This window comes from Haematobia irritans, chromosome 5 (genome assembly GCF_050003625.1).
Source record: "Haematobia irritans isolate KBUSLIRL chromosome 5, ASM5000362v1, whole genome shotgun sequence".
NCBI lineage: Eukaryota > Metazoa > Arthropoda > Insecta > Diptera > Muscidae > Haematobia > Haematobia irritans.
In genome coordinates this window covers 163,732,657-163,759,593 of record NC_134401.1, presented here as the reverse complement: position 1 = coordinate 163,759,593, position 26,937 = coordinate 163,732,657, and the positions used below count along the sequence as shown (strand labels likewise).

The 26,937-nt window shown below is 28.5% G+C and overlaps 2 protein-coding genes and 2 long non-coding RNA genes across 4 annotated transcripts in view; all 4 read right to left on the bottom strand.

Annotated features, from left to right (window-relative positions):
• Positions 1 to 1,740, bottom strand: part of RanBPM (Ran-binding protein M) — a 43,427-nt gene extending 41,687 nt beyond the window's left edge. Inside the window, exon 1 of the mRNA XM_075313937.1 lies at positions 1,554 to 1,740. The gene's annotated coding sequence lies outside the window, so the exon portion shown is untranslated. The remainder of the gene's footprint in view (positions 1 to 1,553) is intronic.
• An 806-nt stretch (positions 1,741 to 2,546) lies between these two features.
• Positions 2,547 to 3,218, bottom strand: LOC142241819 (uncharacterized). The gene is made up of 2 exons (XR_012723825.1): positions 2,818 to 3,218; positions 2,547 to 2,760 (listed from the first exon to the last, which is right to left on the bottom strand). It is a non-coding gene; the product is annotated as an uncharacterized LOC142241819 (long non-coding RNA).
• A 1,186-nt stretch (positions 3,219 to 4,404) lies between these two features.
• LOC142241418 (uncharacterized) lies at positions 4,405 to 4,793 on the bottom strand. Its single transcript, XR_012723625.1, has 2 exons — positions 4,676 to 4,793; positions 4,405 to 4,618 (listed from the first exon to the last, which is right to left on the bottom strand). It is a non-coding gene; the product is annotated as an uncharacterized LOC142241418 (long non-coding RNA).
• A 5,393-nt stretch (positions 4,794 to 10,186) lies between these two features.
• On the bottom strand, positions 10,187 to 23,576 carry LOC142240143 (peroxiredoxin-6-like). The gene is made up of 4 exons (XM_075311852.1): positions 23,369 to 23,576; positions 10,989 to 11,363; positions 10,473 to 10,548; positions 10,187 to 10,402 (listed from the first exon to the last, which is right to left on the bottom strand). The coding sequence occupies exons 1-4, from the start codon at positions 23,449 to 23,451 to the stop codon at positions 10,274 to 10,276; spliced, it is 663 nt and encodes a 220-aa protein (XP_075167967.1). The 5' UTR covers positions 23,452 to 23,576; the 3' UTR covers positions 10,187 to 10,273.
• Positions 23,577 to 26,937: the final 3,361 nt, after the last annotated feature.

Here is a 26,937-nt window from a genome sequence, read left to right as displayed (position 1 = left end):
TCAGATTTTGCATCAGAAAGAAAAACTTTTGGACTATGTTGGTCCATAGGTAAATGTCTAGATCAAATAAAATTTTAAAATAAAGAGAGTATAGAAATCAATAAATTATATGAAAATTTAAAAACTACGACAAACTCGAGCACTGGTCCTGTAATAGGTCTGTTAGTGGCAATATTTCGTAGGATTGCCAGTTGGACAGGTGGTTTTTCTCTTAATATTGAGTGCTACCCGATTCTATATTTATCTCAATAACAAGGAACCTCCCTCTTATAGCTGAAGATAAACTATGAAATACACAGGAATATCAACATCATTAGTGAGAGGGATAAACTACCACTGGAAAACTTTTTTGGTGCCCGGTCGAAACGGCGTCGAGAGTACATCTATGCCGACAGGAGCAGCGGAGTAGTGGTGTATGTAAGACGTCACTTAGACTATTCAGTCCATTGTGATACCACATTGGTGAACTTCTCTCTTATCACTGAGTGCTGCCCGATTCCATGTTAAGCTCAATGACAAGGGACCTCCTTTTTATAGCCGAGTCTGAACGGCGTTCCACATTCCAGAGAAATCACTTAGAGAAGCTTTGAAACCCTCAGAAATGTCACCAGCATTTCTGAGGTGGGATAATCCACCGCTGAAAAACTTTTTGGTGTTCGGTCGTAGCAGGAATCGAACCCACGACCTTGTGTATGCAAGGCGGGCATGCTAACCATTGCACCACGGTGGCTCCCTATGAACACTACCTATGCCTGGCCATTCTTGAAACCGGGCACTGGAAACAAATTAGGCAATTCGTCTAAGAAGTTAGAGTATACAAATTATGACATGGGTGTATATAGGCCCCCATACGACAGCGAATCTTGGATCCTCTCTTCAATCTAACCTAACCTAGATATATCAAGCTCATCAGGATTATTTTTTAAGTGTCTCTGTGCATTAATTTTTTCAAATGATTATGAATTTTTACTCATCTGGTAAAATAACTTCGATTTTCAATAAAAGTTAACATTTAATATTCCCGTTCGATTTAACGAATTTTTCTAAATAACGAAAGGGCCTGACAATATATCGTTCGTTAAACCGAGCTTCGACTGTAATAAGAAGCAACTGGGGATACCACACAAAACAACAAAAACGAAATGCCAACTGATTGGGAAACAACAATGTTAAGCACAACAATAACAACTTCCTCGCACTCATGTACACACACACGCACACCTAATGAACGAGCCCATAACCATGTTTTGACGTTTTTGTCTTTCTTCATTTTTTTATACCCCCAAATCCCGAATGCATTTTTTTCGAATCCGTTTTATCACCATCAAATTATTGGAAAATATTTCAAATTAAAAATCCGTCTAGGCAGATATTAGTAGGCTATTTTTCTTTGTTTCTAATGCAGTTTTTGTAGCAACTGCATCAAGTCCTTCGGAGTAGGGGGTGCGCTACGAAGAAAGTCGTCATTTACGTCGAAAGGAAAATATCAGATTTGTGTTGCACGACACGACGACGACGAGACTCTTTTTCTTATTTCTTTGATAAACACTCACAAATTTCACCTTGAATGTATTTTGTAACTCGTCTCTTTTCACGTCAATGGCTTCTTACAGCAAATGGTTTTTGATTTTTTGTGTATTCACTTTAATTTGATCCATCAATATTATTTTATTTTTCTTTAAATTAAGTTTTTCTTTTCTTTCTTCGACAAGACGAACGAATCTCAGTGAATGACCAAAATTCGACTACAATTAGAGAGCATTATCGATTATTAGAAGTTCTGGTCGATAATTTATCAGCAGGTTTTTAATTGCTTTATTATCGATTGAAGAGACCATACCTAAATAGAAACGTATGTGTATAGAATATGCTACAGTACGGTACAGAATTAAGCGAACGCAATTAAAGCCCGTATACAGTGCCTGTGGAAATTTTTGTTGCTAATAATACAGTTTTATCGTAAGTTTCTTATGAAATTAAATTGTAAACAGTCGATAACAACTCTGCACGGAATTTTCGATAAAGTCGGTATGCACCTGTAGCGGAAATTTTGTTTGCGTGTCAATAACACAACTTTGCAATGTTTTTCTTATGGGAGCAATATATAAACAATCGATAATAACACCTCAAGGAATTTACGTTAGCAAATATATATAGCAATGCATTTCTTATGGGTAGCGAAAATTTCGGCTGGCGGTGAATACCGGCCTTTATGCGCTTTACAGACTATCAGTTATTCCGGACGACAGTGCTCGTGTCGAACATATCCCAAATATTGCGCACATTATAAGCCCTGCCAACATTTTTTGAATTTGGGGACTCTTTTGAGAATCCCCACTACGTCGAAAACAATCATATACGACATCAAAAACTCGTCGGAAAAGCGCCGTCACTATTGAGAAGTTGTACCACGCCAAGTTACTACAAAAATGTTTCGCATGAGTGCAATTATTAGGTGTCTTTATAGATAAATTTAGAACGACACCAATAAGGGACCCTCCAAACAATCAGAAAAAGTGCATTTTAAGATAGTTGTAAAAGAATCATTGTGGTCGAGTAAAACACGTTTGTTTAGATATTTATTAATTTGATTAAACATTTACAAATTCTTAAAAATATAACATTTATACCACTATCACATTACATTTAACATAATTTTTGGCATTAATGATGATGTTGAGTTACAAGTAGCGAGTTACATGTTGCTGCGTCTATCAACCAGTGTTTTTATTCCATGGAGGCAGCGTGTCTGTAAAATATCTGAAAAACAATCACTTTATTCCATTTGGAAAATCACCAAATTGTTCACCAATATACCTTTCACAATTTTAAGCGTATAATCTATGTTTTCAGAACTTTATTTTCGTTTTTATTTAATTAAAATATAACAAGCTGGGTTGCGCTTGGCGTTTCACAAAAAAATGGCTTTTTTAACAGTAGGGATGGCAAATTACTTGCATGTACTTTTTGATGTACCTTTTCATGATGGTTGAAGTGACATTTACGAGTCTGTGGTAACGATGAGGTTGAAATGGAACTTTGAAATGCTGGCAGGGAAGTTAAGTCCGAAGGCATAATCGATACTGCTGCATGTTTATGGGATCGATAACACATTTACCGATTATTTAGTCATCGCCGACAAGTCGTATCGATCCGACACAATCTAATATTCTTTATGCGCTTTACAGACTATCAGTTATTCCGGACGACAGTGCTCGTGTCGAACATATCCCATATGTTGTGCATATTATAAGTTAAGTCCGAAGGCATAATCGATACTGCTGCATGTTTATGGGATCGATAACACATTTACCGATTATTTAGTCATCGCCGACAAGTCGCATCGATCCGACACACTGTAAGATTCTTTACAAACACCGACATTCCGTCAGGAATAACTGATAGTCTGTAAAGCGCATTACAAACACCGACATTCCGTCCGGAATAACTGATAGTCTGTAAAGCGCATTACAGACTATCAGTTATTCCGGACGGAATGTCGGTGTTTGTAAAGAATCTTAAGGGCACATTATACGGTCGGATAAACCCTTGGACACAACACGTTGCGGCGACAAATCCGTTAGTATAAGGTCATGTTCGCGTGTTGCATAAAATCAAAACAACTTTGATTTTTTCCGGTTTGGGGGTACAAATCTTCAAGTGTAAATGGATGTTCGCCAAACATTAACAAAAACAAATTTATTTTCATAATTAAAATAAGCATTTGTGCAATGAAATTAATGAGGGATTCTTGGAATTTTTTTTATTCCTTCCATTTTTACTAAAAAATGGCTTTACACCTAACTTTTCGTCCATCTTCATTATTTGTGCTTACCCTGCCAGCATTTCAAAGTTCCATTTCATCCTCATCGCTACCACAGACTCGTAAATGTCACCACAACCATCGCGAACTGTGATGGGGGAAGCATATCAAAAAGTACATGAAAGTATTTTGCCATCACTACTGTTACAAGAGCCATTTTATATTTTATTTAAATAAAAACGATATTGAAGTGCTGAAAACATAGTTATTTCGCTTAAAATTGTAAAAGGTATATTGGTGAACAATTTTTGACTTTCCAAATGAAATAAAGTGATAGTTTTTCAAATAAAGGGTGATTCTTTTGAGGTTAGGATTTTCATGCATTACCCTGCCAACATTTTTTGAATTTGGGGACTCTTTTGAGAATCCCCACTACGTCGAAAACAATCATATACGACATCAAAAACTCGTCGGAAAAGCGCCGTCACTATTGAGAAGTTGTACCACGCCAAGTTACTACAAAAATGTTTCGCATGAGTGCAATTATTAGGTGCCTTTATAGATCAATTTAGAACGACGCCAATAAGGGACCCTCCAAACAATCAGAAAAAGTGCATTTTAAGATAGTTGTAAAAGAATCATTGTGGTCGAGTAAAACACGTTTGTTTAGATATTTATTAATTTTATTAAACATTTACAAATTCTTAAAAATATAACATTTATACCACTATCACATTACATTTAACATAATTTTTGGCATTAATGATGATGTTGAGTTACAAGTAGCGAGTTACATGTTGCTGCGTCTATCAACCAGTGTTTTTATTCCATGGAGGCAGCGTGTCTGTAAAATATCTGAAAAACAATCACTTTATTCCATTTGGAAAATCACCAAATTGTTCACCAATATACCTTTCACAATTTTAAGCGTATAATCTATGTTTTCAGAACTTTATTTTCGTTTTTATTTAATTAAAATATAACAAGCTGGTTGCGCTTGGCGTTTCACAAAAAAAAAAATGGTTTTTTTAACAGTAGGGATGGCAAATTACTTGCATGTACTTTTTGATGTACCTTTTCATGATGGTTGAAGTGACATTTACGAGTCTGTGGTAACGATGAGGTTGAAATGGAACTTTGAAATGCTGGAAGGGTAGTATTTGACAGATCACGTGGGATTTCAGACATGGTGTCAAAGAGAAAGATGCTCAGTATGCTTTGACATTTCATCATGAATAGACTTACTAACGAGCAACGCTTGCAAATCATTGAATTTTATTACCAAAATCAGTGTTCGGTTCGAAATGTGTTTCGCGCTTTACGTCCGATTTATGGTCTACATAATCGACCAAGTGAGCAAACAATTAATGCGATTGTGACCAAGTTTCGCACTCAGTTTACTTTATTGGACATTAAACCAACCACACGAATGCGTACAGTGCGTACAGAAGAGAATATTGCGTCTGTTTCTGAGAGTGTTGCTGAAGACCGTGAAATGTCGATTCGTCGCCGTTCGCAGCAATTGGGTTTGTGTTATTCGACCACATGGAAGATTTTACGCAAAGATCTTGGTGTAAAACCGTATAAAATACAGCTCGTGCAAGAACTGAAGCCGAACGATCTGCCACAACGTCGAATTTTCAGTGAATGGGCCCTAGAAAAGTTGGCAGAAAATCCGCTTTTTTATCGACAAATTTTGTTCAGCGATGAGGCTCATTTCTGGTTGAATGGCTACGTAAATAAGCAAAATTGCCGCATTTGGAGTGAAGAGCAACCAGAAGCCGTTCAAGAACTGCCCATGCATCCCGAAAAATGCACTGTTTGGTGTGGTTTGTACGCTGGTGGAATCATTGGACCGTATTTTTTCAAAGATGCTGTTGGACGCAACGTTACGGTGAATGGCGATCGCTATCGTTCGATGCTAACAAACTTTTTGTTGCCAAAAATGGAAGAACTGAACTTGGTTGACATGTGGTTTCAACAAGATGGCGCTACATGCCACACAGTTCGCGATTCTATGGCCATTTTGAGGGAAAACTTCGGAGAACAATTCATCTCAAGAAATGGACCGGTAAGTTGGCCACCAAGATCATGCGATTTGACGCCTTTAGACTATTTTTTGTGGGGCTACGTCAAGTCTAAAGAAATAATCTACAGAAATAAGCCAGCAACTATTCCAGCTTTGGAAGACAACATTTCCGAAGAAATTCGGGCTATTCCGACCGAAATGCTCGAAAAAGTTGCCCAAAATTGGACTTTCCGAATGGACCACCTAAGACGCAGCCGCGGTCAATATTTAAATGAAATTATCTTCAAAAAGTAAATGTCATGGACCAATCTAACGTTTCAAATAAAGAACCGATGAAATTTTGCAAATTTTATGCGTTTTTTTTTTTTAAAAGTTATCAAGCTCTTAACAAATCACCCTTTATTTTTCCAGACACGCTGCCTCTTTTGGGAATAAAAGCACTGGCTGATATACGCTACAACATGTAACTAAAGGGTGATTCTTTTGAGGTTAGGATTTTCATGCATTAGTATTTGACAGATCACGTGGGATTTCAGACATGGTGTCAAAGAGAAAGATGCTCAGTATGCTTTGACATTTCATCATGAATAGACTTACTAACGAGCAACGCTTGCAAATCATTGAATTTTATTACCAAAATCAGTGTTCGGTTCGAAATGTGTTTCGCGCTTTACGTCCGATTTATGGTCTACATAATCGACCAAGTGAGCAAACAATTAATGCGATTGTGACCAAGTTTCGCACTCAGTTTACTTTATTGGACATTAAACCAACCACACGAATGCGTACAGTGCGTACAGAAGAGAATATTGCGTCTGTTTCTGAGAGTGTTGCTGAAGACCGTGAAATGTCGATTCGTCGCCGTTCGCAGCAATTGGGTTTGTGTTATTCGACCACATGGAAGATTTTACGCAAAGATCTTGGTGTAAAACCGTATAAAATACAGCTCGTGCAAGAACTGAAGCCGAACGATCTGCCACAACGTCGAATTTTCAGTGAATGGGCCCTAGAAAAGTTGGCAGAAAATCCGCTTTTTTATCGACAAATTTTGTTCAGCGATGAGGCTCATTTCTGGTTGAATGGCTACGTAAATAAGCAAAATTGCCGCATTTGGAGTGAAGAGCAACCAGAAGCCGTTCAAGAACTGCCCATGCATCCCGAAAAATGCACTGTTTGGTGTGGTTTGTACGCTGGTGGAATCATTGGACCGTATTTTTTCAAAGATGCTGTTGGACGCAACGTTACGGTGAATGGCGATCGCTATCGTTCGATGCTAACAAACTTTTTGTTGCCAAAAATGGAAGAACTGAACTTGGTTGACATGTGGTTTCAACAAGATGGCGCTACATGCCACACAGCTCGCGATTCTATGGCCATTTTGAGGGAAAACTTCGGAGAACAATTCATCTCAAGAAATGGACCGGTAAGTTGGCCACCAAGATCATGCGATTTGACGCCTTTAGACTATTTTTTGTGGGGCTACGTCAAGTCTAAAGTGTACAGAAATAAGCCAGCAACTATTCCAGCTTTGGAAGACAACATTTCCGAAGAAATTCGGGCTATTCCGGCCGAAATGCTCGAAAAAGATGCCCAAAATTGGACTTTCCGAATGGACCACCTAAGACGCAGCCGCGGTCAACATTTAAATGAAATTATCTTCAAAAAGTAAATGTCATGGACCAATCTAACGTTTCAAATAAAGAACCGATGAGATTTTGCAAACTTTATGCGTTTTTTTTAAAAAAAAAGTTATCAAGCTCTTAACAAATCACCCTTTAGCAACTTGTAACTCAACATCAATCTTTTATTAATTAATACAAATATGTTAAATGCGATGTGATAGTCATATAAATGTTATATTTATGAGAATTTATAAATATTTAAGAAAATTAATAAACATCTAAACAATCGTGTTTTACTTGACCACAATGATTCTTTTACAACTATCTTAAAATGCACTTTGTCTGATTGTTTGAAGGGGCTCTTATTGGCGTCCTTCTAAATGTATCCAGAAGGGCACCTAATAATTGCACTCATGCGATACTTTTTTGTAGTAACTTGGCGTGGTACAACTTCTCAATAGTGACGCCGCTTTTCCGAGGAGTTTTGGATATCGTGTACGACTGTTTTCGACGTAGTGGGGATTCTTAGAAGCGCCCCCAAATTCAATACATGTTGGCAGGGATGTTGTTATCATAATTGTTCGTGCGGTGTGAGGGTAAAACTTGAACGAACACACAACAAATAGGCGAACATCTGTTGTAGTGTTTATCCGAACGTCTAAGGTCCGCTTTACAGTGTGTTTGATCGATACGACTTGTCGGCGATGACTAAATAATCGGTTAATGTGTTATCGATCCCATAAACATGCAGCAGGACTTAACTTATAATGTGCACAATATATGGGATATGTTCGACACGAGCACTGTCGTCCGGAATAACTGATAGTCTGTAATGCGCTTTACAGACTATTAGTTATTCCGGACGGAATGTCGGTGTTTGTAAAGAATCTTACAATAATCGGCAAATGTGTTATCGATCCCGTAAACATGCAGCAGTATCGATTATGCCTTCGGACTTAACTTATAATGTGTCCAATGTGTAGGATATGTTCGACACGAGCACTGTCGTCCGGAAAAACTGATATTCTGTAATGCGCTTTACAGACTATCAGTTATTCCAGACGACAGTGCTCGTGTCGAACATATCCCATATATTGTGCACATTATAAGTTAAGTCCGAAGGCATAATCGATACTACTGCGTGTTTATGGGATCGATAACACATTTACTGATTATTTAGTCATCGCCGACAAGTCGCATCGATCCGACACACTGTAAAGGGCACCTTATACGGTCGGATAAACCCTGCGACACAACACGTTGCGGCGACAAATCCGATTGTATAAGGTCGTGTTCGGCTGTCGCGGCGACGTGTTGGCATAAAATCAAAACAACTTTGATTTTTTCTGGTTGGGTGGTACTAATCATTGAGTGTAAGGGGATGTTCGACAAACATTATCAAAGACAAATTTATTTTTACATTAAAAACAGGCATTTCTGCAATGAAATTAATGATGGATCGCCAATTCTAGTTGAAAATTAAAGAAATATATAAATCTAAACCAGTATTGTGGCAAAAACGTGGAAAATATCCACTTCCAATCAATGGGAAACCAGGCGACAAGTATTTTAAATTCATCAAGTAATTTGTAATATATTAAATGTGGATTACTTCAGGAATCATTGTTTTGACACATATACCAGGATTTTTTTTATTATTTTCTTCCATTTTTTCAGTAAAAAATGGTTTCACCCATAAATCTTCGTACAACTTCATTGTTTGTTTATGCTTCTTCTTATTTTTTCATGTTGTCATCATATTTGTTCGTGCAGTGTAAGGGCAAAACTTGAACGAACACACAACAAATAGACGAACCTCTGTCGGAGTGTTTATCCGACCGTCTAAGGTCCGCTTAAGATTCTTTACAAACACCGACATTCCGTCCGGTATAACTGATAGTTTGTAAAGCGCATAAAAAGCATACATGCAAATATATGACTGTATTATCGACACGCAAAAGGAATTTTCGCAAGAGCTGCTTACACGGAAATTTTCGTGTCGCACATATCCCAAATATTGGCCACACTATAAATTATGCTCGAAAAAATAATCGATATTGCATTTACCGATTATTTATCGTCACCACGTCGTATCGATCCGACACACTGTAAAGGGCACCTTATACGGTTGGATAAACCCTACGACACAACACGTTGCGGCGACAAATCCGCTAGTATAAGGCCATGTTCGCGTGTTGCGGGGACGTGTTGGCATAAAATCAAAACAACTTTGATTTTTTCCGGTTGGGAGGCACAAATCTTCACGTGTAAGGGGATGTTCGCCAAACATTAGCAAAAACAAATTTATTTTCATAATTAAAACAAGCATTTCTGCAATGAAATTAATGAGGGATCGCTAATTCAGCTTGGAATTTTTATTGTTTCTTCCATTTTTACTGAAAAAATGGCTTTAACCCTAACTTTTCGTCCATCTTCATTGTTTGTGTTTATGCTTCTTCTTATTTATTCATGTTGTTATCATAATTGTTCGTGCAGTGTGAGGGTAAAACTTGAACGAACACACAACAAATAGGCGAACCTCTGTCGTAGTGTTTATCCGACCGTCTAAGGTCCGCTTAAGATTCTTTACAAATACCGACATTCCGTCCGGAATAACTGATAATCTGTAAAGCGCGTTTTGTGAGCAACATGTAATCAATCGATAACAACGGCTCACGAAATTTTCGGTAGCAAAAATACCAATGCAATGTGCATACCGCCCTTAAGCGAACAATAAATACACTTTGAAAATTGGACCCCTAAACACTATAATACATTTTTAATCACACATATGTGAAATATTTATTAACAAAGATGATTAATACAAGTTAAAATATTATTGAGATAGAACAAATTGTTTCAGTAGTTTTCTGTGGTTCTAACATAATTAACTCCTGATGGCATGGATACTTTATCAAATCCCTTGGGGAATAGTTTCTCGGCCTCAGCATCGGTAACGGAAGGAATGATCATAACTTTAGTACCAGGCTAAAAATAAGTGAAAAAATACGAAATTAATACAAAATTTCGTTTGTTTTTTTTTTTTATTAAAACTTACGGTCCAATTCGCAGGTGTAGCTACTACCTTGAGACGATCGGTTAATTGCAGGGAATCAATACAACGTAAAATTTCACTAAAATTAGATAATGGAAATATGGAGGTGTATTAATATCTGACTTCAAATTATTAATTATTTTTTATAGTTGTGAAAATAAAATATATATATATATATATATATATATATATATATATATATATATATATATATATATATATATATATATATATATATATATATATATATATATATATATATATATATATATATATATATATATATATATAATTCCCATGGGCATTTCAATGGAAATTTGAGTGTATCGACGATAACACAGTTTTAATAAATTTTTCTTAAAGGAAATCGGTAAAATTTTATAGCAATAGGTATTGTGTTGCTAGCGAAAGTAATGAGATACGATGTTATCGTATCGTATCATTTCACCCAAAACTGTGTTAACGATTTTCCAAACAATTGAGATTGTTATATCTTTCTCTATCTTTTCAAATACTTACTCAACATTACGTCCAGTTGTCATTGGATAGAACATGGACAAACGCACTTTATGATCGGGACTTATGATGAAAAGAGCACGAATGGTTTTACCAATTTCGGGATCTTTACGTTGATCTTCATCCAACATACCAAATTGCACAGCTAATTCACGTGTGGGATCAGCAATAATGGGATATGGGAATTCACCGGGAATATCCAAACAATATGACTTAATGTCATTAACCCAATCGACATGTGACTTCAACTGATCGACGGAATGAGCCAAACATTTTGTATTACGTTTGGCAAATTCTGGAGCATGAACAGCTATGCGACCCAATTCAGTGGTGCATACTGGTGTGAAATCAGCTGGATGAGAGAATAGTACTACCCAACTGGAAAACAAAAGTGATATAGAAAAATAGCAATTAAACAAATCATTATAAAAAAAGGGGGTTTTAAGGAATATACTTGTAGATGACTCTATCAGGGATGATAAATGATGTTGACGAAATAGTACTAAAAATGTTTTAAAAATGTACTTTTCGAAACCAAAAGGTACTAATATTACACAATCTAAAGACTATTGTAAAAGTATATGTATATTTAAATCTAGACCGATTTGGACAAGTTTGTTTTAGTTTTTCTAAAAAATTTTATTTTGCAAAATATTATTTCTGCAGAAAATTTTGTAATTTTTTTTTTCATTTGAAAAAATTTTGATAGAACATTTTCTATAGAAAATTTTGTAAAAGTTTTGTTTCTATAGAATTGTGTCAAAATTTTATTTCTATAGAATTTTGTCAAAATTTTATTTCTATAGAAAATTTTGTCAAAATTTTATTTCTATAGAAAATTTTGTCAATATTTTATTTCTATAGAAAATTTTGTCAAAATTTTATTTCTATAGAAAATTTTGTCAAAATTTTATTTCTATAGAAAATTTTATTTTTTAGAAAATGTGGTCAAAATTTTATTTCTATAGAAAATGTTGTCAAAATTTTTTTTCTATAGAAAATTTTGTCAAAATTTTATTTCTATATAAATTTTCTTTTTTGAAAATATTGTCAAAATTTTATCTTTTGTTAACATTTTATTTCTATAGAAAATTTTATTTCTATAGAAAATATTGCCAAAATCTTATTTCTATAGAAATTTTTGTTAAAATTTTGTCAAAATTTTATTTCTTTAGAACATTTTGTCAAAATTTTCTTCTTTTGGAAAATTTTGTCACAATTTTATTTTTGTCAACATTTTATTTCTATAGAAAATTTTGCCAAAATTCTATTTCTATAGAAAATTTTGAAAGAAAATTTTCTATAGAAAATTTTGTCAAAATTTTATCTCTATAGAATTGTGTAAAAATTTTATTTCTATAGAATTTTTTGTCAACATTTTATTTCTATAGAAAATTTTGTCAACATTTTATTTCTATAGAATTTTTTTATCCAAATTTTATTTCTTAAAAATTTTTGTCAAAATTTTATTTCTAAGAAAATTCTGTCAAAATTTTATTTTTTTAGAAAATGTTGTCAAATTTTTATTTCTATAGAAAATTTTGTCAAAATTTAATTTCTATAGAAAATTTTGTCAAAACTTTTATTTCTAAGAAAATTTTGTTAATTTTTTATTTGAAAATATTGTCAAAATTTTATTTTATTTTTTGTTACCACTTTATTTCTATAGAAAATATTGCCAAAATTTTATTTCTATAGAAAACTTTGTAAAAATTTTATTTCTACAGAAAATATTGTCAACATTTTTTTTCTATAGAAAATTTTGTCAAAATTTTATTTCTATAGAATATTTGTCAAAATTTTATTTCTTAGAAAATTTTGTCAAAATTTTATTTCTATAGAAAATTTTGTCAAAATTTTATTTCTATAGAAAATTTTGTCAAAATTTTGTTTCTATAGAAAATTTTGTGAAAATTGTATTTTATTTTTTGTCAACATTTTATTTCTATAGGAAATTTTGTCAAAATTTTATTTCTACAGAAAATTTTTTCAAAATTTTCTTCTCTTGGAAAATTTTGTCACAATTTTATCTCTATAGAATTGTGTCAAAATTTTATTTCTATAGGAAATTTTGTCAAAAGATTATTTCTATAAAATTTTTTTCAAAATTTTGTTTCTATAGAAAATTTTGTCAAATATTTATTTCTTTAGAAGATTTTGTCAAATTTTTATTTTTATAGAAAATTTTGCCAAAATTTTATTTCTATAGAAAATTTTGTCAAAATTTTATCTCTATACAATTGTGTCAAAATTTTATATCTATAGAACATTTTGTCAACATTTTATTTCGATAGAATTTTTTTATCCAAATTTTATTTCTATAAAAATTTTTTTCAAAATTGTATTTCTAAGAAAATTCTGTCAAAATTTTATTTTTTAGAAAATGTTGTCAAAATTTTATTTCTAAGGAAAATTTTGTCAAAATTTTATTTCTTTAGAAAATTTTGCCAACATTTTATTTCTAAGAAAATTTTGTCAATTTTTTTTGGAAAATATTGTCAAAATTTTATTTTATTTTTTGACAAAATTTTCTATAGAAATAAAATCTATAGAAAATTTTGTCAAAATTTTATTTCTCTAGAAAATTTTATCAATATTTTATTTCTTTAGAAAATTTTGTAAAAATTTTATTTCTTCAGAAAATTTTGTCAACATTTCATTTCTTTAGAAAATTTTGTCAAAATTTTATTTCTTCAGAAAATTTTGTCAACATTTCATTTCTTCAGCAAATTTTGTCAAAACTTTATTTTTATGTATCCACAGAAAATTTACAAGTAAGTTTTTGTAAGCGGATATAAAACTAAAAAAAAAAATATTTAAAATTAGGGAGTTGACAAACAAAATTTTATTTTCTTTAAAATTCAGTCAAAAGGAGCCCGTGACAATAATCTTCCAATGGAACTTTTGTTAAAATTTAGTGGAAATTACTTTTTCGTTAAAAAAAAAATCTTTTTTGTACTTTCTTAAAAATTGTATTTTCCATCCCTGTTAGGAATACATGGAAAAACTGTATTATTGGCATGCAGCAGGAATTTTCGCTCTAGCGGAAATTTTGTTTTCGTGCCGATAACACAGTTTTACAATGTATTCCTTATGAGAGCAAAATGTAAACACACGATAATAAATCCTCTCGGAATTTTCCTTAGCAAATATATAGCAATTCATTTCTTATGTGTAGAGGAAATTTCGGCTTGAGGTGTATACTGGCCTATATTCCTATATGCTAGACATAATATTCGCAAATTAAAATTTTGAGCATGAAATGGAAAAAATTTGAAGCCTTTCAGTTTTAAAGATATGTGTACTGTAAAACCTCTCATACTTGGACATTCTGAAAGACAGATACCTCTCAAAAGAGGACAATTATTGAAAAACCTTTGCTACCAGACATAATAAGTGGTAGCGTTGTCTAGCCAAAAATCGTCGCTGCTAAAATTGGTAGTGCGTCTAGGTGGCTTCATTCTATGCTCTGGACACACCAATAGACACAACTCTCCTCCGAACTGGACGCAGTTCGTAACCTATTCTTGATATTAAATATTTTCTTTTTAACTTTTTATTCTTCCATGTTTTGTGAGGCGTCATTATCGATTGTTTACATTTTGCTCCCATAAGAAATACATTGCAAAACTGTGTTATTGGCACGAAAACGAAGTTTTCGCTAGAGCGAAAACTCCTGTTGCATGCCAATAATACAGTTTTTTCCATGTATTCCTAATGGAAGAAAAATGTAAGCAATCGATAACAACGCTTCACGAAATTTTCGGTAGTAAAAACACCAATGTTTTTTTTTTATGAGTGGCGGAAATTTTGTTAGAGGTGCATACTGGCCTTTAATATGTAAATTTGATTATAGGATTGGTCGTACAATTTATTTTAGCATTTTGCCAACGAATTGGCTTTATTGTCTATTACTATTAACTTTGGGCAATCATCCAATTTGTATGACTGTCGGTATTAACAAATTAACATATATTGAATTGCGTGATGTTAATGGTTATCACGTTTTTTGTAATATTGTAAATTATTTTAAGGTATTATGCATTGAAAAAAAATTTTTTTTAATATGAAAGTTCTCTTTTTTTTATTTCGAGAATAATTTTCAAACTCATAAATCGTTAAAAATTCCTAACAAATTTCTAGCAAACATGAAAAACCGTTTATGGTCATTACCCTTAATTGTTCAAATTGTTTAAAACACATTTCAAGATTTTTTTATTCAAACATTTTGGAGCGTGTAAAAAAATAATAAATCTATTAATATTCGCTTAACACGATAATAAATATGCATATTATTAGAATTGAATACCCATAAATAGAAATTTAAGTTGACAATAAATTTATATACGTGTCGTCAGTTTGATAGTGGTAACACTAATTTACAATTATTTTGATCATAAAATCTGATTAAATTTCATTTTTATTTTAATTATATAGTTTATTAAATTTAATTCAGTTCAATTTTAGCTTATTTTGGTGTATTTTATTTAATTTAAGCTTTCAATCCAATTAAAGGCAATTTTAATATGAACGATTTATTTCTGATTTTATAATTTTTTTTTCTCTCTGACCTAGAACTGTATCTCAAAAAATTTTATTTTAGTATTTTTCTTGTGTTGCTCATATCACTGCATATTTTGTCCAACATCTGTCGTCACGGGCGAATAGAAATTGAAAGTTATTGGAAAGGCATATGAAACCAAAGCGATAAGACGTAAATAATCTCAAAATGTGTTTATTTCTTTTATTACGAAAACAGAAGCTCATTACGATTTTCATAAGAAATTAATTGGAGATCGAATTGTTTTACCTCAAAATTGGGAATTTTTATTATCCATCCATATCTTATGTATACGATCTAAAATGTTAAATCAACTATAGGGCCTTTTTCAGATGATCATATTATTTAACCCATGTTTCAAATTTTAAAGGGAGTCAAATTGGTCTCTTGGACTCTTGGTAGAATGACGGTAACAATAGTCTATCAACATAATACTAACATATGAGACTGATAATATAGTAAGGTAGGTAGTCATGTTAACTCCTTATCGCCCAACTTGAATGGAAGCATAGATATTTAGAATCGATGGAGAACTTGTTGATAGTGCACAGAAAAAAATATCACCAAAATATTTCCAATTAAATAGTTAATTGATGTTGAAATTTTTTTCAATTAATAAATAAATTGGTACAATTAACTTTTTAATCAAGATAGAAACATTAAGTTAATTAAGTCAATGATTGAAAATTTTAAAATTTTTAATTAAAAAGTTAATTGATACAATTAACTTTTAATCAAATTCGGAAGATTAAGTCAGTTAAAAAAGTGATGAACATTTTTTTAAATTTTTAATTAATGTTTTTTTTCAAATAATAAATTTTTAATCCAAATAAAAATTCTAAGCCAATTCAGAATGTAATTGAAAACAGTTACCTTTTTTTAATTAATAAATTAATTGAGTTTTGCAATCAACATCAATTAAATTTTTAATTGAATCAATTAAAAAATTAATTGAAATTTGGTAATGAAATCAATTAATTTTTTAATCAAGAATTTTTTCTATGCCCAATTAAAACTGTGATTGATACTATCATTTTCGTGATTGAAGACATTTCAATTAAAAAATTAATTGGATCAATTAATTTCGTGATTGAATCAGAAAAATTTTTTTTGTGTGTGATTCCACAAGGATTCCCAACACGAAATGAATCTAAGTGGATTATTATCGAATGTGTACATATGTAGGCCTTTCATAAACGATAAAATAAAAATGTTTAAAAGATGTTCGCAAAACACTGTTATCGACTATTTCTATATTTTCAAAGAAAGTCATGGAAAACAGTCGTTTGTATAAACGAAGTTTAAATATTGAAATATAAAACAAATCGATAATAGGGATTCAAAAACCAAAAATTCTCGACCCGCACCAAACATTAAAAAATCTAAATGTTGTCGAAAACACCTTTATCGAGCAAAAACAATAATATTAGCTTCCATAGACAGCCCAGTTGCCACTCGAGTCAAAAATAATCTACCAAAATTTGGAGAAAATTTTACCAAAAAACTACCAAACAATCTTCTATAAAAAATTTTGTGAAAATTTTATTTCTATAGACAGTTTTGTAAAAAATTTTATTTCTATAGAAAATTTTCTCAAAATTTCATTTCTATAGAAAATTTTCTCAAAATTTTATTTCTATAGAAATTTTTGTCGATATTTCATTTCTATAGAAAATTTTGTCAAACTTGTATTTCTATAGAAAATTTTGTCAAAATTATATTTCTATAGAAAATTTGGTCAAAATCTTAATTTTTATAGAAAATTTTATCGATATTTTATTTCTATAGAAAATTTTGTCAAAATTTTAGTTCTATAGATAATTTTTCAAATTTTAATTCTATAGAAAATTTGTCAAAATTTTATTCCTATAGAAAATTTTGTAAAATTTTTGTTTCTAGAAAGTTTTGTCAAAATTTTATTTCTATAGAAAATTTTGTCAAAATTTTATTTCTATAGAAAATTTTATTTTTGACATTATCGACTAACATAAAGGGTGGTTAAATTGTAAGGGCCGATGTTGAATGTGAACCACACGTAAACGCCAACTTTTTTCCGAATTTTATTTGACATTTCTATATTTCAGACTTACACAATTTGAACCATGCACACATTGAACCATCGCGGCGCCCATTTGGCCGATATTTTGTTCCATACATAATTGAGTAATACCAATATATCATAATAAAATAAAATTACAATAATTTCCTAAATAGTTTGTGTTTTATTCAAAATCAATATCGGTCCTTGAAATTTTAACCACCCTTTATTTATATTTTCAAAGAAAGTCATGGAAAACAGTCTATATACAAACGAAGTTTAAATATTGAAGTATAAAACAAATCGATAATAGGGTCTCAAAAAACAAAAATTCTTGACCCGCACCAAACATTAAAAAATCTAAATGTTGTCGAAACACCTTTATCGACCAAAAACAATAATATTAGCTTCCATAGACAGCACGGTTGCCACTCGAGCCAAAAATAATCTACCAAAATTTGGAGACAATTCTACCAAAAAAATTACCAAACAATTTTCTATAGACAATTTTGTGAAAATTTTATTTCTATAGAAAATTTTGTCGAGATTTTATTTCTATGGAAAATTTTGTCGAGATTTTATTTCTATAGAAAATTTTGTTAAAATTTTGGTTCTATAGATAATTTTGTCAAAATTTTAGTTCTATAGAAAATGTTTTCAAAATTTTAGTTCTATAGATAACTTTGTCAAAACTGAGTTCTATACAAAATTTTGTCCAAATTTTATTTCTATAGAAAATTTTGTCAAATTTTTGTTTCTATAAAGTTTTGTAAAAATTTTATTCCTATATAAATTTTTGTCAAAATTTTATTTCTATAGAAAATTTTGTCAAAGTTTTATTTCTATAGAAAATTTTATCAAAATTGAATTTCTATAGAAAGTTTTATCAAAATTGTATTTCTAAAGAAAGTTTTGCTAAAAATTGTAATTCTGTAGATAATTTTCTTAGTATTTTATTTCTATATAAAATTTTGTCGAGATATTATTTCTATAGAAAGTTTTGTCAAAATTTTAGTTCTATAGAACATTTTCTCGAAATTTTATTTCTATAAAAAATGTTGTCGAGATTTTATTTCTATAGAAAGTTTTGTCAAAATTCTACAGAAAAATTTGTCGAGATTTTATTTCTATAGAAAATTTTGTCGAGATTTTATATCTATAGAAAATTTTATCAAAATTTTAGTCCTATATATAATTTTGTCAAAATTTTAGTTCTATAGAAAATTTTGTCAAAATTTATGTTCTATAGATAATTTTGTCAAAACTGAGTTCTATAGAAAATTTTGTCCAAATTTTATTTCTATAGAAAATTTTGTCAAATTTTTGTTTCTATAAAGTGTTGTCAAAATTTTATTTCTATAGAAATTTTTGTCAAAATTTTATTTATATATAAAATTTATTTCTATATAAAGATTTTATTTCTATAGAAAGTTTTGTCAAAATTTTAGTTCTATAGAAAATTTTCTCGAAATTTTATTTCTATAAAAAATATTGTCCAAATTTCAAAATCAATATCGGCCCTTGAATTTTTTAACCACCCTTTATTTATATTTTCAAAGAAAGTCATGGAAAACAGTCTATATACAAACAAAGTTTAAATATTGAAGTATAAAACAAATCGATAATAGGGTCTCAAAAAACAAAAATTCTTGACCCGCACCAAACATTAAAAAATCTAAATGTTGTCGAAACACCTTTATCGACCAAAAACAATAATATTAGACAATTCTACCAAAAAAATTACCAAACAATCTTCTATAGACAATTTTGTGAAAATCTATTTCTATAGAAAATTTTGTCGAGATTTTATTTCTACAGAAAATTTTGTCGAGATTTTATTTCTATGGAAAATTTTGTCAAAATTTTAGTTCTATAGAAAATGTTTTCAAAATTTTAGTTCTATAGATAACTTTGTCAAAACTGAGTTCTATACAAAATTTTGTCCAAATTTTATTTCTATAGAAAATTTTGTCAAATTTTTGTTTCTATAAAGTTTTGTAAAAATTTTATTCCTATAGAAATTTTTGTCAAAATTTTATTTCTATAGAAAATTTTGTCAAAGTTTTATTTCTATAGAAAATTTTATCAAAATTGAATTTCTATAGAAAGTTTTATCAAAATTGTATTTCTAAAGAAAGTTTTGCTAAAAATTGTAATTCTGTAGAAAATTTTCTTAGTATTTTATTTCTATATAAAATTTTGTCGAGATATTATTTCTATAGAAAGTTTTGTCAAAATTTTAGTTCTATAGAACATTTTCTCGAAATTTTATTTCTATAAAAAATGTTGTCGAGATTTTATTTCTATAGAAAGTTTTGTCAAAATTCTACAGAAAATTTTGTCGAGATTTTATTTCTATAGAAAATTTTGTCGAGATTTTATATCTATAGAAAATTTTATCAAAATTTTAGTCCTATATATAATTTTGTCAAAATTTTAGTTCTATAGAAAATTTTGTCAAAATTTAAGTTCTATAGATAATTTTGTCAAAACTGAGTTCTATAGAAAATTTTGTCCAAATTTTATTTCTATAGAAAATTTTGTCAAATTTTTGTTTCTATAAAGTGTTGTCAAAATTTTATTTCTATAGAAATTTTTGTCAAAATTTTATTTATATATAAAATTTATTTCTATAGAAAGTTTTGTCAAAATTTTAGTTCTATAGAAAATTTTCTCGAAATTTTATTTCTATAAAAAATATTGTCCAAATTTTATTTCTATAGAAAATGTTGTCGAGATTTTATTTCTATAGAAAGTTTTGTCAAAATTTTAGTTCTATAGATAATTTTGTCAAAATTTTATTTCTATAGAAAATTTTCTCGAAATGTTATTTCTATAGAAAATGTTGTCCAAATTTTATTTCTATAGAAAGTTCTGTCAACATTTAAGTTCTATAGACATTTTTGTCACATTTGTATTTCTATAGAAAATGTTGTCAAAATTTTATTTCTATGGAAAAGTTTGTCAAAATTTTATTTCTATAGAATATTTTGTCAACATTTAATTTCTGTAGAAAATTAGGTCGAAAAAAACTTTTTTTTGGAAAATTTGGTCGAAATTCTATAGAAAATGTTGTCAAAAACTTTATTTCTACAGAAACTTTTCTCAAAATTTTATTTCTACAGAAAATTTTGTCAAGATTTTATTTCTATAGAAAATTTTTTCAAAATTTTATTTCATTGTTGTTGTTTTTTGATTTCAGCTTAAAACCATGCATTGACTAAACTACAAGTGTAGCTTAACCAACAGAGGAAAAGAATGTTTGTCAAATTTATTTGGGCAAAGCCCTATAGACTGCAAGATGGTTGAACCTTCCGCTTAAAACCATGCATTGACTAAACAATAAAAAAACAAAACTAATGAAGGAAGAGGAAGCACGCTCAAAATAAACCCAGCCAACTGCACTCAAATCGATGATTTGACGGTGGCAAAGGAAGAGAGATATGTTTGTACGGCATAAGCCGACTATTTTACATACCTTTTTTCGTAAGGTTCAAGTGTGGTTCATTGTTGGGTTTAATGAACTGCCTGAATTTATTCTGTTAATTGGTTGATAGTTTTGCTGCAAGTAGAGGATACTGATGAGGAATGTGGTAATTCCGAAACGTGCGTCCATCCAACCATCTTGCTGTCAATAGGGCTTTGCCCAAATAAATTTGACAAACATAGAAAATTGTGTCAAAATTTTATTTCCATAGAAAATTTTGTCAAAATTTTATTTCCACAGAAAATTTTGTCTAAATTTTATTTCTATTGAAAATTTTGTCAAAATTTTATTTCTATAGAAAATTTTGTCAAAATTTTATTTCTATAGGAAATTTTGTCAAAATTTTATTTCTATAGAAAATTTTGTCAAAATTTTATTTCTATAAAAAATTTTGTCAAAATTTTATTTCTATAGAAAATTTTGTCAAAATTTTATTCCTATAGAAAATTGTGTCAAAATTTTTTTTCTATACAATTTTTTTTTCAACTTTTTATTTCTATAAAAAATTTTGTCAAAATTGAATTTCTATAGAAAGTTTTATCAAAATTGTATTTCTAAAGAAAGTTTTGTTAAAAATTTTAATTCTGTAGAAAATTTTCTCAAAATTTTATTTCTATATAAAATTTAATTCTATACTTTATTTCTATAGAAAGTTTTGTCAAAATTTTAGTTCTATAGAAAATTTTCTCGAAATTTTATTTCTATAAAAAATGTTGTCCAAATTTTATTTCTATAGAAAATGTTGTCGAGATTTTATTTCTATAGAAAGTTTTGTCAAAATTTTAATTCTATAGATAATTTCGTCAAAATTTTATTTCTATAGAAAATTTTCTCGAAATGATATTTCTATAGAAAATGTTGTCCAAATTTTATTTCTATAGAAAGTTCTGTCAACGTTTTAGTTCTATAGACATTTTTGTCAAATTTTTATTTCTATAGAAAATGTTGTCAAAATTTTATTTCTATTGAAAATTTTGTAAAATTTTTATTTCTATAGAAAATGTTGTCAAAATTTTATTTCTATAGAAAAGTTTGTTAAAATTTTATTTTTATAGAATATTTTGTCAACATTTTATTTCTTTAGAAAATTAGGTCGAAGTTTTATTTTTTTTTTTTGAAAATTTGGTCGAAATTCTATAGAAAATATTGTCAAAATTTTATTTCTATAGAAAATTTTGTCCAAATTTTATTTTTATAGAAAATTTTCTCGAAATTTTATTTCTATAGAAAATGTTGTCCAAATTTTATTTCTGTAGAAAGTTCTGTCAACATTTTAGTTCTATAGATAATTTTGTCAAAATTTTATTTCTATAGAAAATTTTGACAAAATTTTATTTCTATAGAAAATTTTGACAAAATGTTATTTCTATAGAAATTTTTGTGAAATTTTTATTTCTATACAAAATGTTGTTTTATATCTATAGAAAAGTTAGTCAAAATTTTATTTCTTTAGAAAATTAGGTCGAAGTTTTATTTATTTTTTTTTTTTGAAAATTTGGTCGAAATTCTATAGAAAATATTGTCAAAATTTTATTTCTATAGAATATTGCGTCAAAATTTTATTTCTGTAGAAAATTTTATTTCTATAGGAAATTTTGTCAAAAATTTTATTTCTATAGAAAATTTTGTCAAAATTTTATTTCTATAGAAAATTTTGTCAAAATTTTATTTCTATAGAAAAATTTGTAAAAATGTTATTTCTATAGAAAATTTTGTCAAAATTTTATTTCTATAGGAAATTTTGACTATCGAAAATTTTATTTATTTTTGAAGTTTTATTCCTACCATTTTTGGTAGAATTCTACCAACTGTGGCAACCGTGATATTAAGTCATGTAATTCAATAACCGACATAAAGATATTAGGATTAATTTCTGTATACACTATTGGCGAAAGTGGATTTGAGTGACAATAGTTTTTTTACAGTCGATAATATTGTGTAGGAGAAATATATGACGGCAAAAATAATTGTCCATTTCTTAGGGCCATGAAAAAATTTCAAGAATAATGCTTAATTGTAATTAGTCTTGAAGAATGTTTGGTCATATACACAGAAAAATAAGCTATAATAAATCAAATTAAAGACGTACTTAATACATTTGCCTAAAACCGGTTATATGACACAAAAACAAAAAATATATTAAAAGAAAACCCAACATTCAAGAACCACAAATTCAGCATTCAATTTTAGTTGACTTAATTTATTTGGTTCAAACCTAATCTCATTGTACATAAAATCACTATTTTTTGTTTTTATTTTGTAATGGAAAACTTTGACTTTTTCAATCATTAACTTACGAATCTCCTTGCCAATCGTAGAATTCAATAGGACCCTTGGTGGAATCACATTTAAAATTTGGCACTGTAGATCCCAAACGCATATTTATTCTATTTTACTTTTCTTATATAAAACAACAAAAACGAAATTCTTTTTTTTTCACTTATATTCAACTTTTAATGGGGATTAATTGCCGTCTACACACTCACGGAGAAACTGTTTGCTATGATAAGCTAGACATTGACTTTTATAAGGCTAGCTTTTACTCTTTTTTCTCCACCCAAAAGAGATCGTGTGCATGGGGCAGCCGATACCGAACTATTATCGTATGCCTATCCACTAAGGCACACTATATTGTATTGAGTGGTAAGAGTAAACAGTTATTTAGTATGTAAACAAATAAAAGAACTTTAGAATATTGACAATGAAAATGTTATGTTTTCCATCATAAATTAATATATTTATATAATAATCCATTATTAAAGGAATATTAAATTAAATAATTTTTAATACATAGATTATTATTTTTTCTTATCGATTATATAAATGTTCGTGCATAGAGACTGGTATACACCTCCATCCATAAGAAATACATAGTAACAATGTTATCGACAGTTCAAATTTTGTCCTATAAGAAATTCTTGGAAAAACAGTCTTCTTGGCAGATAACAAGAATTTTTGCTCGACCTAAAGAATCGATAAAAACTCCTCATAGAATTTCGTAGAATTTTACACCTCCATCCATAAGAAATACATAGTAACAATGTTATCGATAGTTCAAATTTTGTCCTATATGAAATTCTTGCAAAAACAGTCTTTTTGGCAGATAACAAGAATTTTTGCTCGACCTAAAAAATTGATGAAAACTCCTCATAGAATTTCGGCAACAAAAATAACAATGCCAGATTAGCCATGTATTTCTTGTGGGTGCAACATTAAACAATCGATAGAAACGTCGCACTGCCTCTTCGGTAGCCAAAATAACAATGCCCGTATGCAGCTTCCTTTGGTATGACAATCATATAGTGTTGCATTATATTTGGAACAATATGTAAACAATCGATAAAATCGTTTAATTGTCATAGTAACCACATTTAATAGGAGCAAATGTAATCGATTAATAATAAAAGTCTCGAAGCTTTTTTCTTGTTATAGCATGAAAATAAGTCTACTACACTCTGTACATATAAATATTATTTCACTTTGCTTTAATCTTTTGAGATTTTGTTGAGCTTATCATCATCATCAGTCACCAAATGAGCACTTGTTAAGAAGAGTAACAGAGATAAAAGCTTCGTCATATCTTGTCGCCTCTCCTCAACATAAGCGATATTAATAAGGCCTCGTACTGTGTGTTGTTGTGTTAAATGCGAGAACGTTAATTATTTAAAAGTTAAATGCATTGAGGTATTATTGGAATAGCTCGCCTCATCCACAAATAAAAACGACAACAACAACAAATGATAGAGAGAAATGTAATTAAAGAGGCATATAACAGAACATTGCTTTGTAGCTCGTTTTAAGTAAAATACTGATTCACAGAAGTACGAATTGTGAATTAACATTTTAATTCAAAAAATTAATAACTCCCATTAATTTTAAATTTTCTACGAAAATGTTAAGTTTCTACGAAAATTTCAATTTTCTACGAACATTTTATTTTTCTCTTAAAATTAAAATTTTCTATGAAAATTTCAATTTTCTATGAAAATTTCAATTTTCTATGAAAATTTCAATTTTCTATGAAAATTTAAATTTTCTATGAAAATTACAATTTTCTATGAAAATTACAATTTTCTATGAAAATTTAAATTTTCTATGAAAATTTAAATTTTCTATGAAAATTAAAATTTTCTATGAAAATTTCAATTTTCTATGAAAATTAAAATTTTCTATGAAAATTTCAATTTTCTATGAAAATTAAAATTTTCTATGAAAATTTCAATTTTCTATGAAAATTTCAACTTTCTATGAAAATTAAAATTTTCTATGATATTTAAAATTTTCTATGAAAGTCTAAATTTTCTATGAAAATTTCAATTTTCTATGACAATTTCAATTTTCTATGACAATTTCAATTTTCTATGAAAATTTCAATTTTCTATGAAAACTAAAATTTTCAATGAAAACTACAATTTTCTATGAAAATTTCAATATTCTATGAAAATTTAAATTTTCTATAAAAATTAAAATTTTCTATGAAAATTTCAACTTTCTATGAAAATTTCAACTTTCTATGAAAATTAAAATTTTCTATGAAAATTACAATTTTCTATGAAAATTACAATTTTCTATGAAAATTTCAATTTTCTATGAAAATTTCAATTTTCTATGAAAATTAAAATTTTCTATGAAAATTTCAATTTTCTATGAAAATTTCAATTTTCTATGAAAATTTCAATTTTCTATGAAAATTTCAATTTTCTATGAAAATTTCAATTTTCTATGAAAATTTCAATTTTCTATGAAAATTTCAATTTTCTATGAAAATTTCAATTTTCTATGAAAATTTCAATTTTCTATGAAAATTTCAATTTTCTATGAAAATTTCAATTTTCTATGAAAATTTCAGTTTTCTATGAAAGTTTCAATTTTCTATGAAAATTACAATTTTCTATGAACATTTCACTTTTCTATGAAAATTAAAATTTTCTATGAAAATTAAAATTTTCTATGAAAATTAAGATTTTCTATGAAAATTACAATTTTCTATAAAAATTACAATTTTCTATGAAAATTACAATTTTCTATGAAAATTTCAATTTTTTATGAAAATTTCAATTTTCTATGAAAATTAAAATTTTCTATGAAAAATAAAATTTTCTATGAAAATTTCAATTTTCTAAATTTTCTATGAAAATTTCAATTTTGAATGAAAATTAAAATTTTCTATGATAATTTCAATTTGCTATAAAAATTTTCTATGGAAATTACAATTTTCTATGAAAATTAAAATTTTCTATGAAATTTCAATCATCTATAAAAATTTCAATCATCTATAAAAATTTTAATTTTCTTTGAAAATTTCAAATTTCTATGGAAATTTAAAATTTCTATGAAAATTTAAATTTTCTTTGAAAATTACAATTTTCTTTGAAAAATAAAATTTTCTATGAAAATGTCCATTTGCTATGAAATTTCTATGAAAATTTCAATTTTCTATGAAATTTCAATCTTCTATGAAAATTTTAATTTTCTATGAAAATTTCAAATTTCTATGAAAATTTCAAATTTCTATGGAAATTTCAAATTTTCTATGAAAATTTCAATTTTTTATGAAAACTTAGAATTTCTATGAAAATTTCAATCTTCTATGAAAATTTTAATTTTCTATGAAAATTTCAAATTTCTATGGAAATTTAAATTTTCTATGAAATTTAAATTTTCTTTGAAAATTACAATTTTCTATGAAAATTTCAATTTTCTATGAAAATTTCAATTTATTATGAAAACTTAGAATTTCTATGAAAATATAAATTTTTTGAAAATTTCAGTTTTCTATAGAAATTTAAATTTTTCAGTAACAGTTTTAATTTTCGTAACACAGTCTATCCATTTTCCCGCATTTTTATATGGTACTCTTTAGCTT

Coding starts and splice junctions, on each gene's coding strand:
- LOC142240143 (XM_075311852.1), bottom strand. CDS start 23,451: ATGCGTTTGGGATCTACAGTGCCAAATTTTAAATGTGATTCCACCAAG. Junction 11,364..23,368: donor TACGATTGGCAAGGAGATTC/GTAAGTTAATGA, acceptor TTTGTTTTCCAG/TTGGGTAGTACTATTCTCTC. Junction 10,403..10,472: donor CTACACCTGCGAATTGGACC/GTAAGTTTTAAT, acceptor ACTTATTTTTAG/CCTGGTACTAAAGTTATGAT.